Genomic DNA, 26,080 nt, shown 5'->3' on the forward strand with positions numbered 1-26,080 from the left:
GCCGGGGGGCGCTGGGCCAGCGAGGGCCGGAGGGCAGACTCCACCTGCCGAGAGGACACAGGGAGTAGGGGCTCAGCAGAGCCAGGGACGGAGTGGGCAGAAGCTGCCTGGCATCTGACAGCCTGTTGTGTGGATTCGGTGGCCTGGACGGTCACAAAGCCCACTGGAAGAGGGCGGGGGCGGCCGCCCCGCCAGACCCCTCACCCGCCAGGGGACACCTGCAGCAGAACAGCCCTCGGACACCGGTTTCCCGTCGCAGCCGGCTGGGGCCTGCCTGGCTGTGGGCTCCTCGGTATTTGTTGGCATAGTCGGCCCCTGGCCGCCTGTCCCCAAGGCGCCATGTGGCCTCTGGCCCACGGCCGGCGCGAGCAGCTGTGTCCTGTGGTGGAGGCTGGCCCCGCTCACCTGAGCCGCCGCAGCCACATCTGGTTTCCATTTCTTCCCCGAGTCTGTAACAAAACACACGGCCTCTCTCGGAACCGCATGCCGTTTGTCGAACGCGGTCTCCGCTCTGCTCGCCCCCAGCCTCCCTGGCCGGACAGGCTGCCTTGCGGAGGCGGGGTGAGCGGGGCCCATGGGGCCCGGCCGTGCGCCCCAGCAGCCTTCGGCCCGTCAGCGCGTGAGGCAGCCCTCGTGCGCTCTTGGATGTTGCAGAGGCCAAACCAGTACCAGCTTTCCTTCGGGCCTGAGCTGGCCCTGGGACTGCTGGGGGCCATGCCCCCTGGGCACATGCCGGCCTGTCCCCCACCCCCACCCCGCCCTGGCGTGCTCGGCAGGTGCAGAGGCCAGGACGCACCTGGTGTCGACAGAGGAGGTGGCTGAGCCCCGTCGGAAAGGCTGACGGTCCCCCTCCCCCTCGAGGGTCCGCGGGGCGCTGGGCTCTGTGATACTCACAGCTCCTTCTTGGAACTCGGCTGCGCCCCTCCCTCCCTTCCCTTCTTGTGTTGGGGGCCGCCTGGGCCCCCCTCCCCAGCAGGCACCCAGCCCTGCTTCTGCCGGATGGGAAAGAAGAGGAAGGCCAGGAAGGGGCCTTTGGGCAGCCGTGCATCCGTGTAGGAACACAGGTAGCAGAGGGTGACGCCAGGCCCGAGCAGGAGCCAGTTCCACCCCAACCCTACCCCGAACTCCGTCCTAGTCGCTCGCCTGAGGCGCCATCCCTTCTGCTGCCAGCTACCCATGGGCCGGTGTCGGAACCCCTGCGACAGATGCCAGCGTGCCTGTGGGGAGGCCCCGCTCCTCGCCGGCCTTCCCTCGGTCCCCCGCAGAGGAGGAGCTGTTGGCTCCCCTGGGCTGTGTGATCTCTGTTCGCCTTTCCTGCCCCTGGGTCAGGACCTGGCTGTGAGCTCATCTTCCCCGTGCTGAGAGGCCAAATTCAGAAGGGCTCAGCCTCCCACCCCGTCTGTCCCACGCGGGCCCAGGGCCACTTGCTTACTTGCTGAACCGCGAGGAGAGCAGGTGCTGCAGCGGCCCCACCCGGCGGACACTGGGGTCCGGGGTTCCCGCATGTTCAGGGGACCCGAGTGTAACGGTGGGCGGGCGCACCCCGGCCACCCACGCCAAGAGGAGTGGCCTTGACCACAGACCTCCTCCCACGGCAGCCAGGTGGGCACCTTGCCAGCCATCGGGAAATTAGAGGCAGGCAGGGCCTGGCCTTTCCACTCTGCTCCTGTGCTCTGTACATCCTCGGAGTCTCCTCCAGTCAACAGGGCCCCGTGCACAGGGCTGTGCTGCTTTTCCTCTGTACCCATCACAAGGCAGAGACGCCCCCCAACTCAGGACAGGGGCTGCAGGGGAGGCCCCAGGAGGAGCCCCTGGCTCGGACCCCCCGTCTTCCAAGGTGGAACCAGTGCACCCCCGGACTTCAGAACCTTTGCAGTCAAAGTCACCCGGTGCCTGCACTGGACGCAGAAGCCAAGTGGAAGAGTGACTGTCCACCAGCACGCGTGGCTCTCGCGCTCAGGCCCAAGGCCTCGTCAGGAGAGGCTGAGCGAGGATGCATCACCTCCCTGCGGCCGAGGCGGACGTGGGGCAGCGGAGGCCTCGACCTTGAGCCCCAGGAGAGGACCTTTGGGGCCTGGGCGCCCTCTGCCGGCCGCTTCCTGCTGACCCGCTGCCGCCAGCCCCTGGCCCTGCAGCTTGTCGGCACTGTTGCCCTCGCCAGCTTTCGTCCTGCTGGAGCGACCCCACGAGCAGTCCTGTCTCCACCCCCGAGGGATCCTCCGTCTGGGAGGAGTGCTGGGGTCTTACGTTAGTTTTACGGCGACCAGAAGGTGTGGCAAGCAGGCCGTCCCCACGAGGAGCTCGGTTCCGATGCCCGGGGACAGCTGAGAAGTGCCAGAGGGCCGGTGCTGCGGGCGCAGTGGCCCCTGTGCGCTCGGAGCCCCTCCCAAGGTCGCTCTGCCCCCTGCTGAGAAAACGCCGAGGTCCTGCATCCTGCATTGGAAGGGAGATTTTCTTTGTTTGCCTGTGTTTGTCCTTCCTCTCCGTCCCCCGCTTCGCTTTGTAACCCCCTGGACAGACGCGTCATGACTTTTGGGTGGATGGGGCATTAACTGTGGTGTGGTCCGGACGGCCGTGCTTGTTTGAATCAGCCGAGTGACGAAGCCGGGTCTGGGGTCCAGCTGCTGCAGGTGCCCCGCCAGCCCGGCAGGTCGGCCCAGGTCCCTTCCCCTGGGGCGGAGGGGCAGGCCCAGCCAAAGCGGACGGTGGTGAAGCCTCCAGAGCCCCTGGGACCCCCCTCCCTCCCAGCCTTGCCCGCCGCCACTGCATCACATTCTGCCTGCCCCTTACAGGCAGCTGTGCCCTGAGGGGAGGAGAGCAGTGGCTTTGGGCCTCTAGGATGAAATAATTTTTTTTCCCTTTTGGGGCCGCACCCACCCGTATGGAAGTTCCCAGGTTAACGGCTTGAATCAGCGCTGCAGCTGCCGGCACAGCCACAGCAGTGCGGATCTGAGCCACTTCTGTGAGCTCCACCACAGCTCACGGCAACACCCGATCCTTAACCCACTGAGCGAGGCCAGGGATCGAACCTGCGTCCTTATGGCTCCTCGTTGGGTTTGTTACCCCCGAGCCACAGGAGGAACTCCTTGAAATAACTCTGTAAAAGTGGTTTCTTCCCCAGGAAATTCTTGGGTTTCTGCCGCATTGGCCCAGCACACACAGAAAGAGGTTGTGTTAACGCGTTGCCTAACAGGCTCCGTTTAGGCCCAGTTCTGCCGGCCGTCTTCGCGCACCCCCGCCAAGGACCAGGGTGACCGAGTGGGTGACCTGCTGGGGGATGAGGGTGGCCGTGTGGGGGGCGGGGACCCCGCTCTGCTGCTTTGTCAGCTTCCTTTTGCTGGGAACTCTCCCTTCAGCAGCAGCGAGAAGTTGACAGGGCTGCAAATCCGCCTCCCTCGGGCGGTTTCCTCATTTTCCTGCAGCAACTCTCCCGCCCCCTCCCGCGCCTGCAGTGAGGGGTTGGGCGCTCGCCCTCCCCAGGCCTCAGAGGGTGGGTTCGTGCTGCCACCTGGTGGTGACAGCCCAGCTCACGCGGGGTGTAAATTGCATTTCGCCGTATTTTTGTCATGGATGCATCTGAAAGCTGACGGTTCTCTGTACTCCTTAGCTGTTAGTGGTCGAACAGGAAAAAAAGGAACTGCTTAGGCTCTGCCACCCGACTGGGCAATGCGGCCACAGTCCAGGGAACACCGCCCAGTCGCCGTGCTGACTGGCGGTGTAGCCGTGTGGACATGCCGCTCAGGTCTCTGGGCCGTGCCTACAGGTCAGAACCCAATTGTGGACGTGGCCGAGGACGGCCGAGGCGAGCCGAAGCTGCCCGACGAGAAGGAGGAGGCGGAGCGGGCCCAGATTAAGGGCCCTGTGAACGTGCCCCCGAGGGAGGACGCCAAGGAGAAGCAGGAGGTGGCGCAGCTGGATCGCCCAGGTCAAGGTGCCGTGACCACTCGCGGGGAGGGAGGGGCGGGAGTGTCCCCAGGGCCGGCCCAGGGCTCCGTGCACAGGCCCCAAGGGGAGACCCAGCCACCGGCCCCCGCGCCCCCACCCCCGCCCACTCCCCCCGTGGTCCGTCTCCTTCCAGGCGTGGCAGTACCTCTGGGCGAGGCCCACCGCCACGAACCCCCGGTTCCTCACGACGAGGTGGTGGTGGACGAGGGTCAGGACAGAGAAGGAGCAGGAAACGAGCGTCCGTCCAGACGCGTGGATGAGATGGCGCTGGGGGGCAAGGGTCAGGTGGCACCACCCCTGCTGGATTCCGAACAAGAGAGACCCGGGCAGGACCAGGCTTTGGAGGCAGTGGGTGGTCTTCCTGAAGATCCCCAGAAGGTTCCAGAAGAAAACGCTCCGCTGGCTGTTGAGCCCGTCAAGGAGGAGCTGGGACCGGGCGACCAGGCCGTGCATCCAGGGCCCCAGGCGGTGCCCCCGAGGGGCAGGACGTCCTGGCGGCAGGTGCAGGGGCCCGTGCAGACGGCGCCCTGCTGCCCGGCCACGCCGTGGGGGCCGTGGGCAAGCCGGCAGCGCAGGAGAGCGAGGCCGGTGGGTGCTGGCTCCTTTGGTGTGGGGCCCCGGGGAGGCTGGCGGGGGGGCTGGAGGTGCTGACCCTCCTCCTCGCGCAAGACGAGCACGGCCCTTCCCCCGCTGCCAGGGGCCTGGCGGCTGCTGTGACCCCATCCCCCAGCTGTGGGCCAGACCACCGAGCGTCAGGTGCCACGCTGCTCCTGTGCGTCTGGGCACAGCCAGGGGTGACACGGGCCTGGCAGGTGGTGCGCGGCCAAGTGTGTCTCGGGGCCGCTGAGGACAGGCCCGCGTGTCGGTGGGGAGGGCGGCTCCCGCTGGCTCCCGGCCCCCGGCCTGGGAGACGGTTACGGCGTTCTTTCCCTCCGGGGTGCCCGTCAGGTCCAGGGCAGGCTGGGCTGGGCGGGCACGGGGAGGGTTCAGGATGGCCGCCTCCTCCGCCCTGCGTTTTCTGCGAAGCCCCTGAGTCTTGGCCGTGTGCGCAGGTGGGGAGGCCCCCCTCCCTGAGGAGAAGCCGGCCCCGGGGGCAGCGCCTCGAGAGCAGAGGAATGTGGAGGGACAGGCCGGGGACCCCGCGGGCAGCAAGTTGGAGGGTAAGACCTTTGCTTTCTCCCGGCGCCCACCCTGAGCTCCCCGCCCCTCCTCCCAGAGCCATGGCTGGCAGGCGCCGCCTCGCCAGGGCGCGGCCTCTGCACTCGCCAGCTGCCTGCTGGGGAGGAACCTTAAATAGCACCCGTCCCACCAGCAGCCCTTTCTCGTCCCGTGTCACCTCCTCGGGAATACGTTTTCTATTTTCTCTTCTCCTGCTTAAAAACAAACCCACTGCTGGTGTGGGGTGACTTTCTGTTACCGTCTGTGTTTTGTTTCGGAGCAGGTGCGTTAACACTGCCAGCAGGCAGGCGGGGGGAGGGCGTCGGGGAGGGCGGGAGGGTGGGCCGCTTGCTGCCGTCCCCTTGTCCTGGCTCTGGCAGGGACATTGGTGTCCCTGGAGTGAGCAGCCTGCACCTGTCCCGGCGTGGAAGCTCGTCCCGCCTGTTCCCCCCGAGCAAGCAGAGCTTCCCCCACGTCCTTCTCCAGCCCCTCGTGCTGCCCTGAGCTGCTCCCAGCTCTCGGCTTTTGCCGCCCCCTGCTCCTGGCGCCCAGGGCCGAGTGCCGTCCTCGTGCTGGAGGTGGCAGCCGCCGCTGCAGCCGTGACCGTCTGTCCTGGTCTCTTTGGTCCTCACCCAGTCTCATTCCCCTGTCATCAGATTGGGCCGCAGGGTCCGAGGAGCGGCTCCTGGGCCTGTCCCTCGTGCTCCGGGAGGTGGGGTCCGTGCGTGGGCTCGTGGCAGGCGGGTGGGCTCGCGGGCCGCTTGAGGCTCGCCGCCTCCCAGCCCGTCCAGCAGCCCTGGGACAGCCGGTCGGGGGCGCCGGGCAGGGCCGAGGTGCTGGGGTCCCCTGCGGCCCAGCTGCCGTGGGGATTCCGAACGCTCCCGTCTCTGGTTTTAGTCTCTGTGTCACTGGTCCTCACGGCCTGTTACCTAAGCCTGTCTGAGTGTGACTTCTCCTTTCTGAAACGAACCTTCACGCTTTCCTCTCCCGCCTCTCTCCCGACGCCTCTCAATGGGACGCGCAGCTGAGATCAGAAAGATGGTGGCAGGTAGGAGCCGGAGGGGTGTCGCGGCGCAGGCCTTTGCGGGGGTTAAAGCACAGGCGGGCGGCCGCTGTGCCCACGTGCTCTGCCCCGCCCCGGCTCGGCCACAGCCCCCCACCCCGGGCCTCCGGATGCCTGCCTTGCACAGATGCCCTGACCTCCTTAGCCCCTCAGGGGCTCCCCTGGGAGCAGAGGACAGCCGGGTGCAGGCTGCGAGCCCAGGCCGGGTGGGGCCTGCATGTGACATGCGCCACGTGCATGGCCTAGTGTCAGTGTCACTGCATGGACGTGCCTCCCTGAGCTGCCTCCCTCCATCCACCTGGTCCCCGGGGGCCTGGTGGCCAGGCAGGAGCCCAGAGCTGCACGTGGGGCCCGGCCGGGGGCTCAGGTTGTCACCTCCACTCTGCTCGCGTCTGTCCCATGTGGCTTCTGGCTGGACGTGGTGGGCTTCCTCTCCAGCCCCGGCGCGGGGCTGCTCCTCCCAGGGGCCAGTGAGTCAGGCACCCTCCCTGGGGGCAGGTGGTGTTGGCAGCACGTGGCGTCATCCTCTTACCATCAACCAGTACGTGGTTGTGAGCCACGGCCACGCGGGGACAGCCTGGCCTTGGCCAGGGCGCTGGCCCCCTGCACGTCCCTCGTCTAAAAAGGGTGCTCAGAGCCGAGCCGGCCCCTGGACATGGGCTCTCTCAGCAGGCATCTCGGTCACCTTAGGGTGTCTGGATGTGTGGCCTGGGGGGAGCAGGGTTGGCCCAGGGGCCCCGTGTTCCTCCTGGGCCTGCCCGCGCGGCCTGGCCCTCGCGGTCCCTGGGAGAAGGCCGACCCCGCCCTGTGCTGGCAGGTCACAGGTCACTGTCGGGGAGAACAGGCCAGCACGTCTGCTTGTGCCAGGCATGCAGGGCCCTCGCCGGGGTGTTAGCTTGCACCACGCACAAACTGTCTTGCGATTTGAGCTTTTATACCTGACAGCCCGTCCAGTCAGGTCCTCTTTCAAAGCTTCCTGTTTAAAGACATCCGTGTGGTGAAAGTGACCGAAACCCAGACTGCTGGCTGTGCACAGCTGACCCAGTGCTGATGGTTGGCGGTGCAGTGTCACCTCCTGCACCCGAGGGGTCCGCGCTCGGGGCTGCCTGCTGGTGCGCGTGCACCTGCTGCAGCGGGCCTGGCCCTCCGCCTGGGCCACCAGCCGCCAGCTCCCCGGAAGGTGGGGGCCGGGGGAGCAGTGTGATGGGCTTGGTCTCGTGAGGTCCCGGCTTTGATCCCTGCCCAGGAGAACGGCTGTTTGGTTTTAAGACTCCCGTCTTGGAGGAAGCTTTCTCAAGAGCACCGGTGTTCCTCGTATTCTTTACATTTTTATTTATTTTTGGCCATACCCCCGGCACGTGGAATTTCCAGGCCAGGCATCGAACCTGAGGTGCAGCTATGACCTATGTCACAGCTGGATCCTCCACCCACCGTGCCAGGCTGGGATCGAACCCGCGCCACCGCAGAGGCAGCACGGGATCCTTGACCCGCCGCAGCGGGAACTCGTCCAATATCCTTTTTAGAATAGTTCACCCTAAGGTCCCCCAGCCCAGATCACCGTCATTGCTGTTGTGGCATGTGGCCTCACCCTCGGCTCTCATAACCCCATGCCAGGGTGAGAGCAAACCAGCTGGAAGCGCGTCTGGTCACCAGAGAGCCCGTGGCTGTGCCCTGGTGGCCTGGGCGTGGGCTGAGCCAGTGGGAGGAGAGGAGCACCGGGGGGGGCGGCACAGGGAGAGTCCCCAGGCCACCTTCGCCTCTGAGCGCGTCGTGCCGCCCGTGCCCAGCACAGTGCCTTTGCAGCCGTGGGCCCTGACCGCCTGTTTTCTGAACCCAGAAGCTGGCCGGGTGGAGATGCTGGACCACGCCGTGCTGCTGCAGGTGATAAAGGAACAGCAGGTGCAGCAGAAGCGCCTCTTGGACCAGCAGGAGAAGCTGCTCGCGGTGATTGAAGAGCAGCATAAGGAGATCCACCAGCAGAGGCAGGACGGCCAGGATGCTGAGGATGGCAAGTCCGGGCGGGGGTGCCGGGGCTGGGTGGGGGACAGTTGCTCTGTGGCCTAGGGTCCTGCTGGCCGTTGAGGCCGCGGTTCATGTTCCTTAACTGCAGGCAAGCGCCTTTTTTTCTTTTCTTTTTTGCTTGTTAGGGTCGCACCAGCGGCACATGGAGGTTCCCAGGCTAGGGGTTGAATTGGAGCTGCAGCTGCCGGCCGACACCACAGCCAGAGCAACGCAGGATCCTTAATCCCCTGAGCAAGGCCAGGGATCAAACCCCCTCCTCATGGATGCTCGCCGGGTTCTTAGCCCACTGAGCCATGACGGGAACTCCTCAAGCTCAGTTCTTTAAGCCCTGCTGGTAGCTAGTGCTGGGTTCTGTGGCTAAACTGGGGACTGGCTTCATTTGCAGCGGACGTGCAGGCCGAGCCGGGGGTGGCCGCACCCAGAGGTAAGGAGCAGGAGGCCCACGTCGCAGGGATGGTGGAGCGTCTCCCTCCGCAGCCTTTGGAAGCTGTGCCCGGTGCTCCCGGGCAGCCCCCCGCCCTGCCCCAGGGGCACAGTCAGCACTCCAAGGAGGAGCCCGAGGGGGCCGCAGGCAGAGTCCCAGCCGCACCTGCTGGGGGCGCTGACCCAGAGCCCCAGGCAGCACAGGCCGAGCCCAGGGAAGGCCAGCGGGGCGCCGTGCCCGAGGCCGAGGGTGCCCACGTGCCAGAGCGTGTCCCTGTGCCGGACCCCGCCCGGGTGCCCGGGAGCCCAGAGAAGCACGGTGCTGGGGACAGCCCTGGGCAGAGCCAGGACGTTTTTGGTGGAGGCGCCCTCGAAAGGAATAAGTCCGGAAAGGAGGCGCCAGCTGCAGGGGCAGCCGCTCCGGGGGCGGGGGCAGCGGCCGGGGAGCCCCAGGCCAAGCCCCAGCCAGTGAGCCGCGACCGGGTACCTGCAGGCCTGTCCAACAGGTCAGGGGGAGCAGCCGCGGGGGGCGGGGCAGGCCAGCAGGGTGGCAGAGACCACGTGCCTGTCCCCGGCAAGGACGCTGCCGGCCCAGAGCCTGCTGAGCAGAGGCCGGACCCTGAGCTTGGGCACCAACCGGCTGTGCCCGGGGCTCAGAAGCTGGACAATGCCAAACCCAACCGGGACCTGAAAGTCCAGGCCGGCTCTGACCTTCGGAGGAGACGGCGGGACGTGGCTCCTGGCACAGAGCGGGCTCCGGCCCCAAAGGAGGGGGTGATTATCAGCCTCCACCCGCTGCCCGGCGTGCAGGTCAGCGACCTCCGCAGCGCCCTGGAGAGCCAGCTGCACCAGGCCGCGGGGGGCGCCCTGCGGGTGGTCCAGGGCCGCCAGATCAAGCAGCTGCCCAGGGCCCTGGAGGAACCCTGAGCCCGACTCAGGCCACAGCGCTGCCGGGCCACCGGTGAACCTGAACCTAGTGGGGCCGAGTCGTGGAAGCCAGGCGCAGGGTGGAGGCTGGGGCTCTCCGGCCCTCATGCCTGCCGAGGCCCAGGGCCCCCCAGGCGGCGGCGGTGGCGGGAGCGGCCAGGGCTCCAGGAGCTGACCGCAGGGCCCTGCTGCCCTGAGAGGCCGCAGGCGTCCTTCTCCAAACTTCAGCGCTTTCTCTGTGTCTCCGGAGTGTCCACGAAACCCGAATAAACACTTGTGCTTTCACTCTGCCTCTGCAAATGCTGCTTTGCACCCGGAGTCCAGTCTCTGCACTCGGGCCTCCCCGTCAGGTGTGGTCAGACTTCAGGAGCGGAACTCGCCCCCGGGCTGGTTGGTGAGTCACACAGAGGAGGCCTTTGGTCCAGGACCCTGTCCCACGGGAGCCGTGACTGCCAAGCCCCACGTGATGCCACTTAGAGCCCTGGGGAGGGGCCGTGGGGGGCAGCTTCTTCCCAGGGTCTGCACCCCAGGTCTGCCTCTGCACAAGGCTGCTCCCCAGGGACCTGCTTATCTCTTGGGGGTGGTGGTGTTTTGTGCTGCATTTTGTTTTCAAGGAGCAGAAAGGCTGACGGTCACCCCGGTCCCCGAGGCTGGTGGAGAGGTGACCTGGCAGGTGCCGGGGGCTGTCCCCCTGCGAGCCCGGGGCCTTCAGCCGCTTTGTGCTGTGTGCCCGCTCCCCACTGGAGTGAAGGCATGCTCCAGACCCTGCCCTGGGGGCGTGGAAGGACCCCAGCAGCCTTACTCTTCCCTCCACATCTTCTGAAGTGGTTTTTTAAATTCTTGGTTTTTTTTTTTTGCTTTTTAGGGCTGCACCCATGGCACATGGAAGTGCCCAGGCTAGGGGTGGAATCAGAGCTACGGCTGCTGGCCTCCACCCCAGCCACAGCCACGTGGGATCCAGATTTTTAAATTCTAATTTCTGTCTCCTGAAGACCAAGGCCAAGCTGACTCCCCCAGACCCCGGGCGCTGAGCGGGGCTGGGGCCAGCCCCCCCCCCCATTCTAAACCAAACAGCCCCAGACAGACTGGGCAGGTTCCTCAGGTTGGAGCTCCACCCGCCGAGGTTTGGGGGGATCTTGTTTGCGGCCCTGTTTCCCCGAGGTCTTACCTGGCGTCCCAACGCCCTCCTGCTCTTTCCGCCAAGGTAACGTCCCCAGCAGAGCAGCCCGAGCCCAGCGCCAGTGCGGGGCCTCTGCAGTCGTCGGCAGCCCCGCAGCCCCAGATGCACGGAGTCCTCTGTCCCGGTCAACACCTGTCCCCTCCTCCTGGGGCTCAGCTCTGCTCCCCTCCCAGCCAGCAGCCCTCCCCTGCGGCCTGGGCAGACCTCTGCGGGGAGCAGGGAGGCGGCCCTCCCTGACTGAGGTGCCCTCCTCCTTGGTCCCACGGCTGGCAGCAGTGCCAGTGGTCCCGCCAGAGCAGCACACTTTTGCTGTCAGTGGGCAACCCTCTGTGCTGGCAGCTGCACTCGGCAGATGGGCCAGGCGGGCCTGGGTGACTGGAACAGGACCCTGCCTGTACCCCTGTCCCAGAGCGGGGCCGCCCAGCCCAGCCCGGCCCGGCCCGGCCCGGTCCGGTGTGGGGCTGAGCCCTGGGCCCAAGACCAAGACAGGCGGATGGTGCCGAGCAGCTCAAGGTGACCCGTGGCGACACAGCTACAGAAGCAGCCGAAACCATCTTTGCCGCCCCTTCACAGGCTTGCGGAGCTCCCCTCAGTACGTGCAGTCCTGAAGCAAGTGTGGGGAGGGACCCCGGGAGGCCTCGAGCTGCGTTTGGTGTGTGGGGAGCGGCTGGGCCTGATCAGTGGCCCAAGTCTGCAGCCCTGGGCAGGCATGAGACGTCGCTGGAGTCTGGAGGGATGGCAGGTGCTGGCGCCGGCGGGATGGTCGAGACGGGGCCAGGAGCTCTCGCCAGCGGGCCATCCAAGGTCAGGGTGCCGAGAGCGCGACAGGTCAGGAAGGGAAGGCCATCCTTGGGCCGAGGCACCTGCTGGCGGGGAGCCGGGCCGGGTGACGGGGCGCTGGGTGGCGCTCGGCAGGTCTGCTTCCTTCGCCCTCCTCCTTCAGCCACCCTGGGGACGCGTTATGTCATCCGTTTCTGGTCCTGCATTCTAGTGTTTACTGCGAACTGTCACTGCCCAGAGGTGTCCCGACGCTCTTGAACAGCGTGTGGCTCCTCCGGGAACCACGTCACACAGGACAGAGGTCTCGGAGATGAGCAAACAGCTCTGGGCTTCCTGTCGTGGCTCAGTGGAAATGCATCTGATCAGCATCCATGAGGACACAGGTTCGATCCTCAGCCTCGCTCAGTGGGTTAAGGATCCGGCGTGGCTGTGAGCTGTGGTGCAGGTGGCTGTGGCGTAGGCCAGGAGCTACAGCTCCGTTTCGACCCCTAGCCTTGGGAACTTCCATGTGCTGCGGGTGTGGCCCTAAAAAACCCCCCAAATAATAATAATAAAAAAGAGAGAGGAAACAGCCTGGGCAGGGTGGGGGGTGGGGTAATGGGGGCAGCTGAGTGGTGCCAGAGCCTGTTCCCAGGCGCCCAACAGGCAGCACTCAGGACCTTGGGATCTCCGGGCTACAGCACTGGGCGTCCTGCCTGTTGGTTGGGAGGCCCCTGTGCAGCCCCAGCTTCTTCTCAGGACCAGGGCTGGGAGCAGAGTGGGCAGGCGCTGGGTGAGATGGGCCTGGGCTCCGACTCCAGAGGCTGCGGAGAGGTGGGTGGGCATGCCCACCGCAGAGGGGAGCCTGCAGCCTCGTGGTCTCACCACAGCCGGGTTCCTCACCTGGACCCTCCTCTGCGCACCTCTCGGTCCTGGAAGGCCCCCCCCCCTTTCTCCCTGCGGATCCCAAACCCCCGTCTGGGTCGGATCCGACGGCAGGACCTCCCCCACGGTGCCACTTGGTCACTGGTTACAGGCATCCCCAGATGCAGACGACGTGTCTCTGGTGAGAAGTGTTTGAAGAGTGAGGTGGGAGGTGCGTGTCCCCGGCCACGTGCCCGCACATTGGCGCCCAGACAGCAAAACAGCTCTTTGAGCTCCAACTGGTCTTTATTGTGGCTTCGCCGTCACTACCCCAGATCCTTACATGCGCGAGGCTGCCGACCCTTCCCTAATGCGTTTCCCGTCCTTTCTGCCTTTGAGGCTTTAGACGTTTGCCCTTGGGGGCCATCACTGGGCGGGGGGGCATGCGGTGGAGCCTGTGGACCCCTCCTACTGGCCTCCTGTCAGGTCTTCTTGGCCTGGAAGAAAAAGTATTTTGTGTGAATGGGCTGTGGCTCCAAACTCAGAAAACCACCACCTTCTGGCAAATAACTTCAAAGAGCCTGGTCCCCACAGGCCACAGAGCTCACCTGCTCGGGGCCACTGAACAGAGACCTCCCAGCCACGCCCACCTGTGCCAGACACTGCAGGGCCACTGAGCCGCGTGTCGTCCTCACCAGGTGGCAGGAGCCCCTTCCCCAGAGCCAGCTCTCCCAGGGACAGGGGCGGGGCTCCCGGCGCCTCCTCGGAGCGGACGGCAGATGGGGTCATCCCCTCATGTCCTCAGGTAAGAAAGTCCTCGTTCCCGTCCTGAGTTCCCAGGGCCCAGGGCCTGCAGTTAGGTCCCCATCAGCGGAAAAAGGCACAAGGGCCAGCCTTTTGGGGACAGGACAGCACGATGGAGGCAAAGGAGCATAAAGAGTCTCAGACGACCAGACACCTGTGCAGGTGACCACGCGCCCACAGGTGCCAGAGCAGAGCCTGGTGCCGGGAGCGCGGGTCTTCACCTCGCAACCGGTGACCGTGGGACCGAGGCCTGTCCCCTCCCGGGGGATCTGCCAGGAGGCAGGAAGCAAGTCCCAAGGACATGTCCGCGTCGGATCAGAGGTTGGTGACAAGGCTGAGACTGCGCGTCCCAGCCACGGTCATGGCAAGGGGAGTGCGAGGAGGGTCTGAGGGCCCAGAAAAGGAGGGAGAGCCATCCCGGAACGTCAGAAAATGGCCTCAGATTCCTGGAATCATCCTGCCCCCTCTGGGGTCCGGTTCTCAGGATCTGCGTCTGGTGAACAGAGCTGATCCTTGGCATCACAGCCCACCCCAGACCCCGGAGACCTGACACCTCGGCACCAGCTCAAACCCCCGTGTGGAAGCCTCAGTGCAGTCTCCGCTGCCTGCCCTTGAGATGTCTGGAGCGCCCATCTCAGTTGCCCAGAGAGTTGCCTCCAATTCTACTTCTTCCTCGTCTTTCTTGAAAACACAAACTGGACACCATAGTTCTTTACGTGGGCATAGTGCGTAAGGATTTCTCCAGCACAGGGTTCGATCAGTGAGGATCAGAAAATGCCACAGCTCGGAAACAGAAGACACCCGCTCCTGAGTGGTTGGAGGCAGATCTGAACCCAGAGCCAGGGAACCAACAGACCGCGTCAGCGCAGCCGCTTCTGCGCCCTTGGCACCCGTCAGCGCGGCTGGTGGAGGACTTCGCAGCCGCTGCGGCCCTGCTGGTTGTCCCTTCACCCTCTGAGAAACGCGCAGTCGAGCAGGGGGAGACCAGGGGCCTGGCTGTAACCGCCCACGCGCAGCACACACGTGGGGTCCCTTTTGGCGTTACCCCGCCTCGGCGACAGGCCCAGGTAGGGTTCCAAGGCACCGCAGTAACACGGTGAGGGTGCCGTTCCCCTCCCCGCGATGGACACGGCCGGGCGGGGGTCGCGCTGGCTGGTGGGCGGGTGTGCCGTGTGCGCAGCACCTGCCGGCGCCCAACACCGAAACCAGGGTGCCCCCCGCCCCGGCGGGGCCGGCGCCCACTTACCGCGGCGGCGAAGCAGCGCCGCAGGGCTTCGAACTCTTGCGCGCAAAGGTCCTTGGTCAGGCGGCCGCCCGGGGCGGTGGATGCCTGCACGCACCTGCCGTAGGCCGCGGCCTGGGGACAGGACGGGGACGGGCGAGGATCGCGGCGGCCCTTGCGCCCGCCGGTCAGCCAGTAGACCCCCCCGCCGCTCCCCGGTAACCGCCCGCCCCGCCCCGCCCCGTACAGCCCTCCCGCCTCGCTGACGGCTCCGCACCTCAGTCCCACAGGCCGCCAGGCGCTCGGGGAAGGCGCGGAGGCGGCTTCGCACTCGACCCCACACCGCTCCGCTACCCGACATGAGCGGCTCTTCCTGGCACCCGTGGGCGCCGCCATCTTAGGTCCGGCCTCTTCCCGCACCCAACAGCTTGATTGGTCGACGCTTCCGCCCACAACCTGTTCTGCGCTTTGTAATTGGCCAGGCTTCAGCCACGCCTCTGCCTCGCCTCCGGAACTACGCTCTGGGAGCAGAGCCCTGTAATTGGCTCGTGGTTTCGTCCGTCTTTGACCTTAGACTTTGGATTGGTTCAGGTGCAAATTGTTTACCGAGGACGGCCTCAGGGCCCGCCCCACGCGAACGATTGGCCAGCGGGGCCAGGCCCGCTGAGTGACTGGACGGGGTCAGGGCTTGGCGGAAGCTGGGCGGGGCCGGAAGGTGACCGGCATCCATGGCGGCCACGCCGCAGCTGCGGGACCGGCTGAGCTTCCTGCACCGGGTGAGTGCGGGCGGCCCGGCCCCGCCGCGCGCAGCCTCCCGGCCGAGTTGGCCGCCTCCGTGGCCCCGCTCGGCCCCCGCGGGGTCACAGCTCTGCGGCCCCCCCACCTCTCCTCTCGCCTCTTCCCCCCAGCCCCGCCTCCGACACCCCCGGCTCCCCTCCTCTCCCTCCTACCCTGGACCCCTCCGAGGCTGCGGGACCCCGCCGCACGTGCGTGGAGGAGGCAGGTCAGCCAGCCCTGTGTCAGGTCCTGGGGACAGTGAGACGCCTTGACCCGAGTCCAAATTGGGGAAGAGAGCCAGGGGCCCCAAGTTAGTGCTTTCTTACCCAACTTGAGAGCTTTCGAGAAAAAGACGCAGTGACCCCTGAGCTCTGTCGAAGATCAATTACAGGGCCAGACACTAGCCTGGAAAGCAGGACGACCGTTTCACTCAGTGGCGGGCGTCAGATAGGGGTGAAGGAGAAAAAAATAGCTTTTATTGCTCTGCCAGGCCAAGGAGGTGACAGCAGGCTAACGCCCTAAAGACTGGGCCGTTTCTTGGGGAAGAGTTGCAGGGAGTTTTATGGTCTAAAAGGAGAAAAACAGGGTTTCAGATAAGAATCAGGGTTGGGGCAAACACGCATTCTTCTTTCTTTCAGCGATTCTTAGTCACCTAAGCTGGTGCCGGAGAGCTCAGTGGTTTTCCGGGTTATGAATCTTGACTTTTCCTGGAATAACAATACTTGAGAAAGGGGTATCCTGATGAGCGGTTAGAACGAATTGGGAAAGTTCCTGAAGAACAGCAGGTGCTAATCTTTAATCCCCGGGCGGTTGTGCTCAGGGCGCCTCATCTTTAGTTCACAGGTGATTGTGTTTAGGGTGCAGTCAAGCCAGGGAGACGCACAAGGAAAGCCTCCAAGCTCTTCGGTTTTAAACTGCTTATTGCTAAGCTGTTTCTAAACGAAACATAAGGAACATAGTGTGTCCCTTAGGTGTGTCAGACGCCTGCGTCACTGACGGGGGAGGCGGGGAGCCCTTAGAGCCACCGAGGACTGGGCATTTTCAGGACAGAAGGCTGCGGCTCGAGTCAGAAATCGCGAGGAGCTGGGCAGTGTCCATGGGTTGCCGCGTCCGCGTCTGATAGCTGGTGGTCCTAGAGGTTAGGTCCTGTAGGGACTGGGATTTTCTGGTAGTTACATTTCAAGGAATGGCCTTGAGGTCCTTGAGAAAGACACCCTGGAGTCGTAGGAGGCCCTTGGTTCACAGTTGTAGTTCCTTTTTAGGAAATGCTTCACGAAAGGGAGGTTGGGGCCTGTCACCAGCTGTGAGCCAGAACGGAGAGTAAATTCTGGCTCCTTGAGTTTTCTCAGGCAGGTGGCAGGGTAGGGGGGCCTGAGTTCACCCTCCTGGTGCTGGAAACCTGCCCCGTTCTCTTCGAGCAGAGGTTTCCCTACGTGCCGAAAGTTCTGCGGGTCTGCAGCCGTTGCCAGCTCCGCTTCGGGTCTTAGTGGACCAATCGCGTGACAGTGTGTGCACACAGCTTCACACGAGGTTCACGTAAACTGTGGCCAGAACCTCACAGAGCGCACTTGAGGTTTTCGGGCCTCTGTGCACCGAGGCCTGTGCCCCCAGGTGGGCAATGGTGTAGGAACCCCATTTCTGGTTTTTGTCTCTGTAAATGGAACGTTTTGTGCTGAGTCAGCTCTTAACATAGATGTGTTTGTGCTAACGGATACATGTGACGCCTCAGCCGTCCGTTCTTTTTTTTTTTTTTTTGCCTTTTTCTAAGGCCACACCCGTGGCACATGGAGGTTCCCAGGCTCGGTCTAATGGGAGCCACAGCCACACGGGATCCAAGCTGTGTCTGCGACCTACACCACAGCTCACGGCAACGCCGGATCCTTAACCCGCTGAGCAAGGCCAGGGATCGAACCTGCAACCTCACGGTTCCTAGGCGGATTCCTTAACCATGGAGGCATGATGGGAACTCCGAGCCGGCCGTTCTTGCCCTGGGTTCTTTCCCTGGGGTCCCTCCCGGAAGGGGAGCTGTGGGCCGTCAGGCTGAATGCTTGTGTCACGTTGCTGATCTGTGCTCCCGAAAAATGGAAACTCGCGGTGCCCCGTGTGGGAAGGGGGTGAGCCCTTGGCTTTTTCTTTCTGCCCGGGAGTCAGTAGGTGTGTCCAAGGCGCCTCGACGTTGCTGTGCGGCTGTCCGCAGAGGGGCCCGAGCGCCCCGCTGGAGACGGGCTGGGCAGAGGGCCCGGCCCCTGAGAGACCGCCCATCTCCCTTTCCCGGGCCTTGGTCCCGGCCCCCGGGAGGGAGCCTCCTGCGGGCTCCCGGGGCAGTGGGACCGTAGCTGGCCTCTCTGGTCTCCTCACCGGCTGGCCTGCCAACAAGGAGCTGTGTGGAAACCGGTTTCCGGGAGCCCTCGGGGCCGCGGGCCCTGTGGACGTGGCACTGACCGGGGCGGGCGCCCTCTCCCTTCCAGCTCCCGCTTCTCCTGAAGGGCACGTCGGATGACGACACCCCGTGTCCGGGCTTCCTGTTCGAGGAGATCGCCAGTATCCTTTGCGGCCACGCGCGGGGCCCCAGCAGGCTCCTGCGCCTCTGCCCTGACGGCCGCGGCCCCTTTACGGTGGGAACCAGCTGCCTGCGGGCGGGCTCCTGAAAGCAGGGTGTGGGGTGGGTGCCTGCCGGGGGGCACCCTGCCCAGCCGATGGCGGCCCGTGCGGCCCGTTCCCTAACGAGTGCCTCCCAGAGATCTCCCACGAGTCCCTGGGCAGCAGCCAGTGCCTCCTGGAGTACCTGCTGAGCCGTCTGCACAGCGGCTCTGGCCGCGTGAAGCTCAAGGTGAGTCCCTGCGCCACCCCCCCGCCCAGGCCCTCCCCTCCCGGTGGGCTGGGGGGGGGCACTGCCCCTGGGCCCGCGCTGCCCTGGGCCCGCGCTGCCCGTGTGCCTGTCCCCAGGTGCTGAAGATCCTGCTCCACCTGTGCGGCCACGGCTCCTCGGCCTCCCTGCTCATCCTCAGGCGCAACCCCGCCTTCATCCAGGAGGCTGCAGGTAGGGCCCGCAGGAGGCCCAGGGAGGGGGCGGCCGGGGCAGGTCCCAGATCCCCTTGCCGGGCCTCCACCCCGCCGCCCACCCCGGCCGTCCCCGCCGTCCTCCTGCCCCACCCCCGGCCAGGTCGGAGCCTCTCTGCACGGGCGGGACCGCGCGCTCCTCCCTGGGCCTTCACTCCCAGCAGGGCTGGGGGCGGGCGGGACCGGTGAGGCCATGGGGAGAGGTGGGGCTCTGGCCTGTCGTGATCAGACGACAGGTGGGTCTGGGGAGGAGCCCCGTCCCTCGCCGGCCCCCCAGGCCGGAGGGGTCCCTGTGGCTCATGGACTCGTGGGGGTGCGGCCTGAGGGTGGACGAACTGAACGGGAAGCCTTGGCCTTCAGGCGAGAAGCCACCCCGCCATGCTGTCCCTGGAGGGCAGTGCCACAGGGAGGGCCGAGTCTGCTGGTCCCTCCTGCTTGCAGGAGATGTTCGGCAGTGTCCTGCCTGCCCGGTGCCGGGACTCACCCCCACCCCGAGTCCGCTGTTCTCCCCTTACTGTGGGGGCCCTGGGCCCCCGTGCCCGAGTCTGGGAGACAGAGCGGCCTTGCAGCAGGCCTACCGTTACCCCAGGTGTGCAGGGGGCTGGGGACACGCTCATCCCCGCCCAGCCCCCAGAACTTGTGCCCAGAGGCAGCACAGCGAGAGGCTGGCTCGTTCTCTCCAGCGGTGGGTCAGACCAGGCCCATCCTAGGGGGCAGCCCGCATGGCTATGGCTGGGCCGCTGTGTCCCGGTCCTGGAAGAGGGCAGGTGAAGCAGGAGCAGGGGCCGCACACTGTGGCTCTCTGTTGGCACCCAAGTCCAGCTCCGAGCGCTGCCCCAGGGCCGGGGAGGAGGGGCACACGGAGAGGACAGTCCTTCCCACCACCACCACCCCTGCCCCGGTGGGAGGCCAGGAACAGCGGGGTTGAGCTGCCCCCCACGGGGTGAAAAGTGGGATGCGTCTGGACGGAGGAAACGGGGGGGGGGGGGCGTTCTTGCTCTGAGCCCCCAGAGGGCGAGGGCATGAGGTGCATGGGCGATGGGGAGGCCTCCAGCACGGGCAGGGCGCTGTGGCTCCAGGAGGCAGACCAGGTCTGCCGCAGCCGAGGCCGGACCAGGGGGAGGCCCCGAGGCTGTGATAAGGAACTGGTTCCGTCGCGGAGCTGCTGGGAAACTGCGGGGCCGTGAACTGGACGAGACCCCTCTGCGGCTTCTGGGTGGGGAGGGGGTCGAGGGGCGGCAGTGAGGCTGCAGAAGCCCGGGCCGTGGGGTGCCGTGGGGAGGCTGGGCTCCTCGGGGCCGGGGAGTCCGCCCTGCCCGGCTCAGCCCTGCCTCCGTCCTGCAGTTTTCGCGGGGCCCCCGGACCCTCTGCACGGGAACAGCTTGTACCAGAAGGTGCGGGCGGCTGCCCAGGTGAGCCCAGGACCGGACTGCTCCCCACTCTCCCTGCCTGGACCCCGGCTCTGCTCCTGCGGCGGGACCGGAGCCCATGCGTGGCCCTCAGAGGAGGGGGTGCGGCGGGCAGGCGGGCAGGGGGCCATGCTCAGAGCCCTCCATCTCCATCTAGGACCTGGGGGCCGCCTTGTTCTCAGATGCCTTGTCACCCCCGCCTCCCTCCCAGCCTCCCAGGGCCCCACCTCCAGCAGGTACGTGACCCCGCCCCGTCACCATCGCTGGATTCTACTCTGGGTGGGCTGGGCTCACAGCCTCCCCGCCTCGATCCCCCTGCCCGGTATCTGGAGGGGGCGCTGAGAGCGGGGGTCCCCACTCACGCGGGCCTCCCCGCAGGCATGGGCTCCCAGTCCCGGCCCCAGAGCGCTCTGCAGGGCTTCGGCTACAGCAAAGATCAGCGCCACACAGGTGAGCACTGCGGGGGCGGGGGCGGGGGCTGCCTCTGAGGCTGCGTCTCTCTCTGTCCAGGGAGCCGCTGGTTCTGCTTAACCGACAGGTCAGAGGCCCTGGCTGCGGGTCAGCCCTGCACGTGGGCCCCCAGCCCTGGCTCCTTCAAGGGGCCAGAGACAGGGGCGGTCCTGGCTGCGGCAGAGGTGACTTAGAGGGGGCGTGGGGGTGGTCCTGTTTGCTGAGAGTACCCAAGGCCCGCAGCAGGGGCCCGGGACCGTCCCGTGGGCTCTGGGCCGTGTCGGCTGTGTGCTGACTGTCTCCATTGAGGCCTTGGCCCCGTGGCCCTTCTGACGCTCTGAGTCCTAAAGTGGGTCTGCCTTGGTGGCTCCAGCCTGTTGGTTTGGGGGTGACAACTGGCTGGCCCTCTGTGGGGTGCCCACATAGGAGGGCCCCCGGCCCTGCGCTTGGCCGTGGCTGTGCCTTACGTGGCCGCGGATTCTCAGGACAAGCCCAGAGGTGGGAGCCAAGGGGCCCAGGGGCACAGCTGTGCTGTGAGCTGCTGAGCGTCCAGGCACCACGGCCCCAAAGTGCTGAAGTGAATTCACTGCAGAAGCTTCCGGAAGGCCCTGGTTCCTCCATGTGGCCTCTGCTCAGACTGCAGCCTGCTCCCACCTCCAAGACCTGGCACGCGCAGGGCCGGGACTGAGGGGCTGTGTTCTCCCCTCCCCCTGGGCAGGCTCTGCGGGCGAAGCCTTCCTGTCCACCATCCAGAAGGCCGCAGAGGTCGTGGCCAGCGCTGTGCGTCCTGGGCCTGAGAGCCCCGGCACCCAGAGGCCCCTGCCGCAGGGTGACGCCTACCAGCCAGCCATGACACCTTCCGCCGGCCTCGGCCCCCCACCCTGGGGACCCGCTCCCCACAGCCGGACCAGCTGCCCGAGGTACCCAGCACGGCCCTTCCCTGGGGATCTGGCTCCCCCGCGCTGCCGGGCCCCAGGCTTCCAGGCACCTGCTGGGGCCCGGCCGGCGCAGGTGATGGGAGGAAGAAAGCACACCCGTGGGTGGGGGTATGAGCCACCTCTCGGAGCCCACACCCTCACTCCCTTGGCCACGTGGGAAACCTGCAGCGCCAGCCACCCACGAGACTCGAGTTCCCGGCGGTGGCTGCACACAGACCGACCCTGTCCTGCCAGTCTCTCTGTTCGAGGGGTGGGGTCCGCTCAGGGTCCCAGCTGCTCCGATGTAGAAGCAGGACTGGAGCTGGGGGAGGAGCCCAGTCCCTGGCTGTTGGTGGGGCATGTTGGTGCGGCCGGGCAGCCGGTCAGGGAAGCAGGGGCCAGGCTCCGCCGCATGTGCGTCCTGGAAGCGCGCTGTGGGAAAGGAAGGCGGGTCCTGCCTCCCACCTGGACTCTGCCGCCTGGCACTGCCTCCTGCATTTTCCAGGCCAGGAGCTTCCCTGGGTGCAGGGTGTGCCCCGTCCTGCCCCATCTCCTTCCCCTGCTGTTGCCTGAGCTGGAGCCCAGGCAGTAGCCCTGTCTCTCTCTCGGGACCCAGCCCCTTCCCTGAGTCTCCCTGTCTGGGGCTCCAGGGAAGTGGACAGAGGTTAGTCTGAGGCCCCCAAGGGTCACTGTTCCTCCAGCAGTGAGACACCAGCCCGGGCAGGCCGGAGGCGGCTGGGACGAGCCGGACAGCAGCCCCAGCTCCCAGAACTCTTCCCAGGAGAGCAGTGACCTGGGCAAGGCCTCGGACTCGGGCAGCCAGTCAGGCAGCGACAGCCCCTCGGGGGCCAGCAGGGCGCCCAGCGACCTGGCCGAAAGGTGAGCCGGTGCCCTCCCTGCCCTGCTCCAGGGTCCCACCCCAAAGGGGGGCCTGACCTGGGAGAGCAGAGCCCACCCTCTGTCCTGACCAGTGTCCCCCACAGGGTCGAGGCCGTGACCCTGAGTGACTGTCAGCAGGAGCTGAGCCTGGTCCAGGCCGTGACCCGGGGGCTACAGACCTTCTTGAGCCGAGAGGAGGTGCAGCACTTTGTCAAAGAGTGAGCCCGGTGCCCTCCCGCCCCCTCGCCCCGCCGGCCCCGCCCCTCGCCCCGCCGGCCCCGCCCCACGCCCCTGGCCCCGCCCCTCGCCCCTCACCCCAACGCCCAGCCCCCTCGTGCAGGTGTGGAGTCCTCAACTGCGAAGCTGTGCTGGAGCTGCTCCTCCGCCACCTGGGCGGGACCAGCGAGCGGGTGCAGATGGTGAGGGTGCCCCCGCCTCCGCGGGTGGGGAATGGGAGCCAGGCCTGGGGGTGGACCCTGCTGACCCCTGCCCGTTCGCAGAGAGCCCTGGGTGCCATCGCCTCCCTCGGATGCACTGACCTGCTGGCCCAGGAGCGCGTCCTGCTTCTTGCTCGGCCGCGGCTGCAGGAGCTCAGCGCGGGCAGCCCCGGACCTGTGACCAACAAGGCCACCAAGGTGGGCGCCGCCCAGAGGAGCGGGCACAGGACTCGCGGGCAGTCCCACCCCCCGCCGCCTTGCCTAGACCCAGACCAGCTCCTCCTGCCACCCAGCTGTGGGGACCGGTGGCGCCCTTAGAGCAGTAGTCGGGCGGCCTGGCCTCTGGCCATCACTGGGACCCGCCACGCTTTCCCACCTGGCAGCTCTAGCCTTTGGGTGACTCCCTCTCCCTCATGGCTCATCTCACTCGGCTTCTTGCGGGAAGCCCTCCCGGATTGCTCAAGTGGGTCTGTCTCTTCTTCACTGTGTGTCACAGCTCACGGGCGTGAGCTCTGCTCCCAGACCTCAGCTCTCCCAGAGCTGAGGGAGTTCCGTTCATCTCAGTTCTCTTCCCTGACCACTGTGGGGAGACCCCTGGAATCTTTTCGGGGGGCCTCTGGGCAATACCTCTGAGAGCTCTTGGCGTCCCCTGGCTTCCTGCAACTTTTGTGGCAGCTGAAAATTCAGATCCTTAGTCCCTTGTCCCACAACCCTCCTTCATCAGGGGACGCGTGACCCTGCCACGCAGGAAATGCGTCGTGGGCCTGTCACGGTGGTGCTTCTAAAACCCGGGGAGGACGCAGGGTTAGACACGCCATCCCCTCTGCGTGCGAGGAGGGTCTCCCGCGGCCCCTGACCAGGGGTGCCTCTCCCAGCTGGCGGGTCTGGTGGCAGCTCAGCGATGGGAAAGTGTCCGTTTGAGTGACAGTGGGTGGGGGCAGCAGCTTTGAGGACGGCCGAGTGCGCCGGGGACCCTGGAGGAGCACAGGAACCCTCACCGACACCCCTTCTTCCTGTGTCCAGATCCTGAGACACTTTGAAGCTTCCTGCCGACAATGGCCCCCTGCCCGGAGGCCCCTGGCCGAGCCTGGCCCTGCAGCCGCTCGTGGGGGCCCGTCAGACCTGCTGACCGATGCCCTGCCTCTGGCCGGGGGCCAGGCCTTCCTGCAGCCCCTGAGTTCAGCTCTGTTCTCCTCCCGGGGCACTGCTGTGCCCGCCACGGCCCTGGACGGCTGCTCCCCACCAGCCCCTGGGGATGCCAGGGAGGCCGAGGCCAGGTTGGCTGCCTCCAGAGAACAGGGGTCCGGGTCTGAGTGGGACCCGTCAGGCCTGGACACCCCGACGGGAGCGCCAGGGCTTGGCCCAGGCCCCAGGCTCGGCCACGACTCCTTGTTTGCTGGCATGGAGCTGGTAGCATGTCCCCGCCTGGTGGGGGCTGGAGCTGCTGAAGAGGAGCCCCTCCCGGCCCCTTGGACGGCATCACAGAGGCCGGCAGCCCAAGAGCCTTCTGGCTCTGAGCCATCGGCTTTCGCGTTCTTGAACGTGTGACCTCGTCGCCTGGGCCACGTGTAGCCTCGTGTCGCCAGCCCATGACTCCTAGGACCCCATGACTCCGTGTTGTACCCCATGTCCCACCAAAGCGTGGGCCCCGTCAGGTGTCTGCAGTCAGCCTGGCCTCTTGCCGTCTCCCACTGAGGCCGTGGTGTGGCCCTGCCCAGCCAGTGACGAGGAGGGCCACCGGTAGAACCCAGGCGATGCCTCAGGAGTCGGCGAACCAGCCAGAACCAGGCTGGCACCATGGGGAGCGGTGGTCCCTGCCCACGGGGGCCGCCCCCCAGCCTTGCCCCGGGTGGGTTCCCCGTGTTTCTTCAGGGAGGACGGGACCCCGCGGCCCGCCCTGTGGGTCTGATGGCCCGGGAGCAGCCCCCAGCAGCCTGCGGGATGGCAGAGGGGGCAGGACGAGGAGTGGCCCTTGGCTGCCGTGTCCCCCGCCTCAAGGCCATCTGCTGTGGCAGGACAAGCGTTTTTCCCGCTTGCTGGAGGGCTCACGAGGGAGGGCACTGTGGCAGAGGGCGGCACAGCCTGCCTGGAGGGCATGGGAGCCAGGCGGGGGGCCCGACACTGTCCCCAGTCCCCAGGGTCCTCACGGGCACACAGAGGAGGGCACCGGGGAGACGGCGCCACCTCAGTCATTGTCCCCCGCCCCTTGGCCAGAGGCAGGCTGTGTGGACCTGAATTCCTACAGCAGTGGGCACGGGACCCCGAGAAAACCCCTGCCCGCCTTCCCGCAGAAACAAGGTTTTGGGGTGGGTTTAGAACCACTGCTTGGGTCTGTCTGTGGTTTTGAGCTCAGTTCCCTCTGGGGGCAGGGGGGGTCCTGGCATCCTGGCTGCTGCTCAGGATGGGGCTCCTCCCAGCATCGGGTCCCTGTGGGACGCCCGTGTCCGCTCCTCCTGCCGTGACCACCGCCTGCAGACTGCACGGCCACCTTGGAGTAAGGGCTGGGGTCCCTCTTGGAAGAACGGGGGCGGCCTGGGCTCACACCTGCATAAACACTGCTGTTCACACCAAGTTGCACCGTTTGCTTTCTCTTGTGTGTGTTTTAGTGGGAACGGCACTAAGAGAACTCCTAAATCAGGGCAGCCACCGCGGCTTAAGTGTGTGGCGGGACTCCCCAGTGGACCCATCCCGTCCTCTAGTGTCCTTCGTTCCTTTTTTTCTTTTTGTCTCGGCTGTGCCCACCACGACTGGGGATGGAACCTGTGCCACAGCTGTAACCCAGATCCTTAACCCACTAGGCCACCAGGGAACTCCAGATGTTCTTAATGGCACGGTTTTTAACTATAAATTCAATGTCTTCAGTAGATTTGGGATGATTTGTGGTGTCTGTTTCTTCATAACTGTTCGAGTGATTCGTGTTGGAATTGGCCCGTTGCACTTGGGCCATCGAGTCTTCCGAGCCGACCTCTATTAGTGTCTCATGTCTGAGAGTCGCAGCTGTCGCTGCTGCTACGGAGCATTCGTCCCCGTTCCTGGTTAGTCTGACAGAAGTTTATTAATATTATTGAGCTTTTCAGAGATGTATTCGTTTATTTTTTCTACTGGTTTTATGTTTTCTTGTTGATTTCTGTGCTTTTTTATTTCATTCCTTCTGCTTTGGGTTTCCTAGTTTTTTAAAGGTGGAAGTTTAGATTATTGATGTGAGACCTTGATTCTTTTCTGTTGTAAACAATTTCAATGCGATACATTTTCTTTCAAACACTGCTTTAGCTGCCTCCCATGAACTTTTATATATTTTTTCTTTAAAAAAAAATATTTATTTTGCTCTTTAGGGCCACACCTGTGGCATATGGAGGTTCCCAGTCTAGGGGTCGCATCAGAGCTACAGCAGCCAGCCCACACCACAGCCACAGTAACGCAGGATCCAAGCCAGGTCTACAACCTACACCACAGCGCACGGCAACACTGGATCCGCAAACACGGAGTGAAGCCAGGGGTCAAACCCGCATCCTCAATTGAGTTGACTAATTGCTGAGCCATTAAGGGAACTCCCTATTTTTATTTTCATTGCAAAATATTTTCTAATTTCCTTGAAGACTTTTTATTTGATGGATTTTCATTTTTTGTAGGATTTTTATTTTTCTATTATAGTTGACTTACACTGTTCTGTCAATATCTGCTTAACAGTAAAGTGACCCAGTCATCCTCATCCGTGTGTGTGTGTGTGTGTGTGTGTGTGTGTGTGTGTGTGTATACACACATATACACTTTTTCTCAACATTAT

The 26,080-nt window shown here is 65.2% G+C and overlaps 3 protein-coding genes across 3 annotated transcripts in view; 2 read left to right on the forward strand and 1 right to left on the reverse strand.

Moving 5' to 3' along the window:
• The window catches only part of SLC38A10 (solute carrier family 38 member 10), a 33,255-nt gene extending 23,431 nt beyond the window's left edge, over window positions 1–9,824 (forward strand). Inside the window, 7 exon segments of the mRNA XM_005668573.2 lie at window positions 3,764–3,931; window positions 4,079–4,414; window positions 4,417–4,533; window positions 4,998–5,105; window positions 6,128–6,151; window positions 8,004–8,174; window positions 8,574–9,824. Coding sequence (XP_005668630.2) covers window positions 3,764–3,931; window positions 4,079–4,414; window positions 4,417–4,533; window positions 4,998–5,105; window positions 6,128–6,151; window positions 8,004–8,174; window positions 8,574–9,538 — 1,889 coding nt within the window. The 3' untranslated portion in view covers window positions 9,539–9,824.
• NDUFAF8 (NADH:ubiquinone oxidoreductase complex assembly factor 8) lies at window positions 12,629–14,803 on the reverse strand. The gene is made up of 3 exons (XM_021066478.1): window positions 14,645–14,803; window positions 13,037–14,502; window positions 12,629–12,838 (listed from the first exon to the last, which is right to left on the reverse strand). Exons 1-2 carry the CDS (start codon window positions 14,726–14,728, stop codon window positions 13,903–13,905), a joined length of 684 nt encoding a protein of 227 aa, XP_020922137.1. The 5' UTR covers window positions 14,729–14,803; the 3' UTR covers window positions 12,629–12,838; window positions 13,037–13,902.
• On the forward strand, window positions 15,085–24,867 carry TEPSIN (TEPSIN, adaptor related protein complex 4 accessory protein). The gene is given in 14 exon segments (NM_001244108.1): window positions 15,085–15,143; window positions 17,613–17,685; window positions 17,883–17,974; window positions 18,091–18,184; window positions 19,549–19,616; window positions 19,771–19,849; window positions 19,992–20,063; window positions 20,782–20,942; window positions 20,944–20,983; window positions 21,682–21,859; window positions 21,964–22,077; window positions 22,200–22,278; window positions 22,360–22,494; window positions 23,320–24,867. Coding segments are annotated over 14 exon segments (1,758 nt in total). The 5' UTR covers window positions 15,085–15,095; the 3' UTR covers window positions 23,845–24,867.

The sequence above is a fragment of the Sus scrofa genome, chromosome 12, assembly GCF_000003025.6.
Source record: "Sus scrofa isolate TJ Tabasco breed Duroc chromosome 12, Sscrofa11.1, whole genome shotgun sequence".
NCBI lineage: Eukaryota > Metazoa > Chordata > Mammalia > Artiodactyla > Suidae > Sus > Sus scrofa.

What these genes read in the sequence shown, in the direction of transcription:
- NDUFAF8 (XM_021066478.1), bottom strand. Translation starts at nt 14,728, where the DNA reads ATGTCGGGTAGCGGAGCGGTGTGGGGTCGAGTGCGAAGCCGCCTCCGC. An exon ending in TGGCGGCCTGTGGGACTGAG is followed by an intron (nt 14,503 to 14,644) that starts GTGCGGAGCCGT and finishes TCCTGTCCCCAG; the next exon opens with GCCGCGGCCTACGGCAGGTG.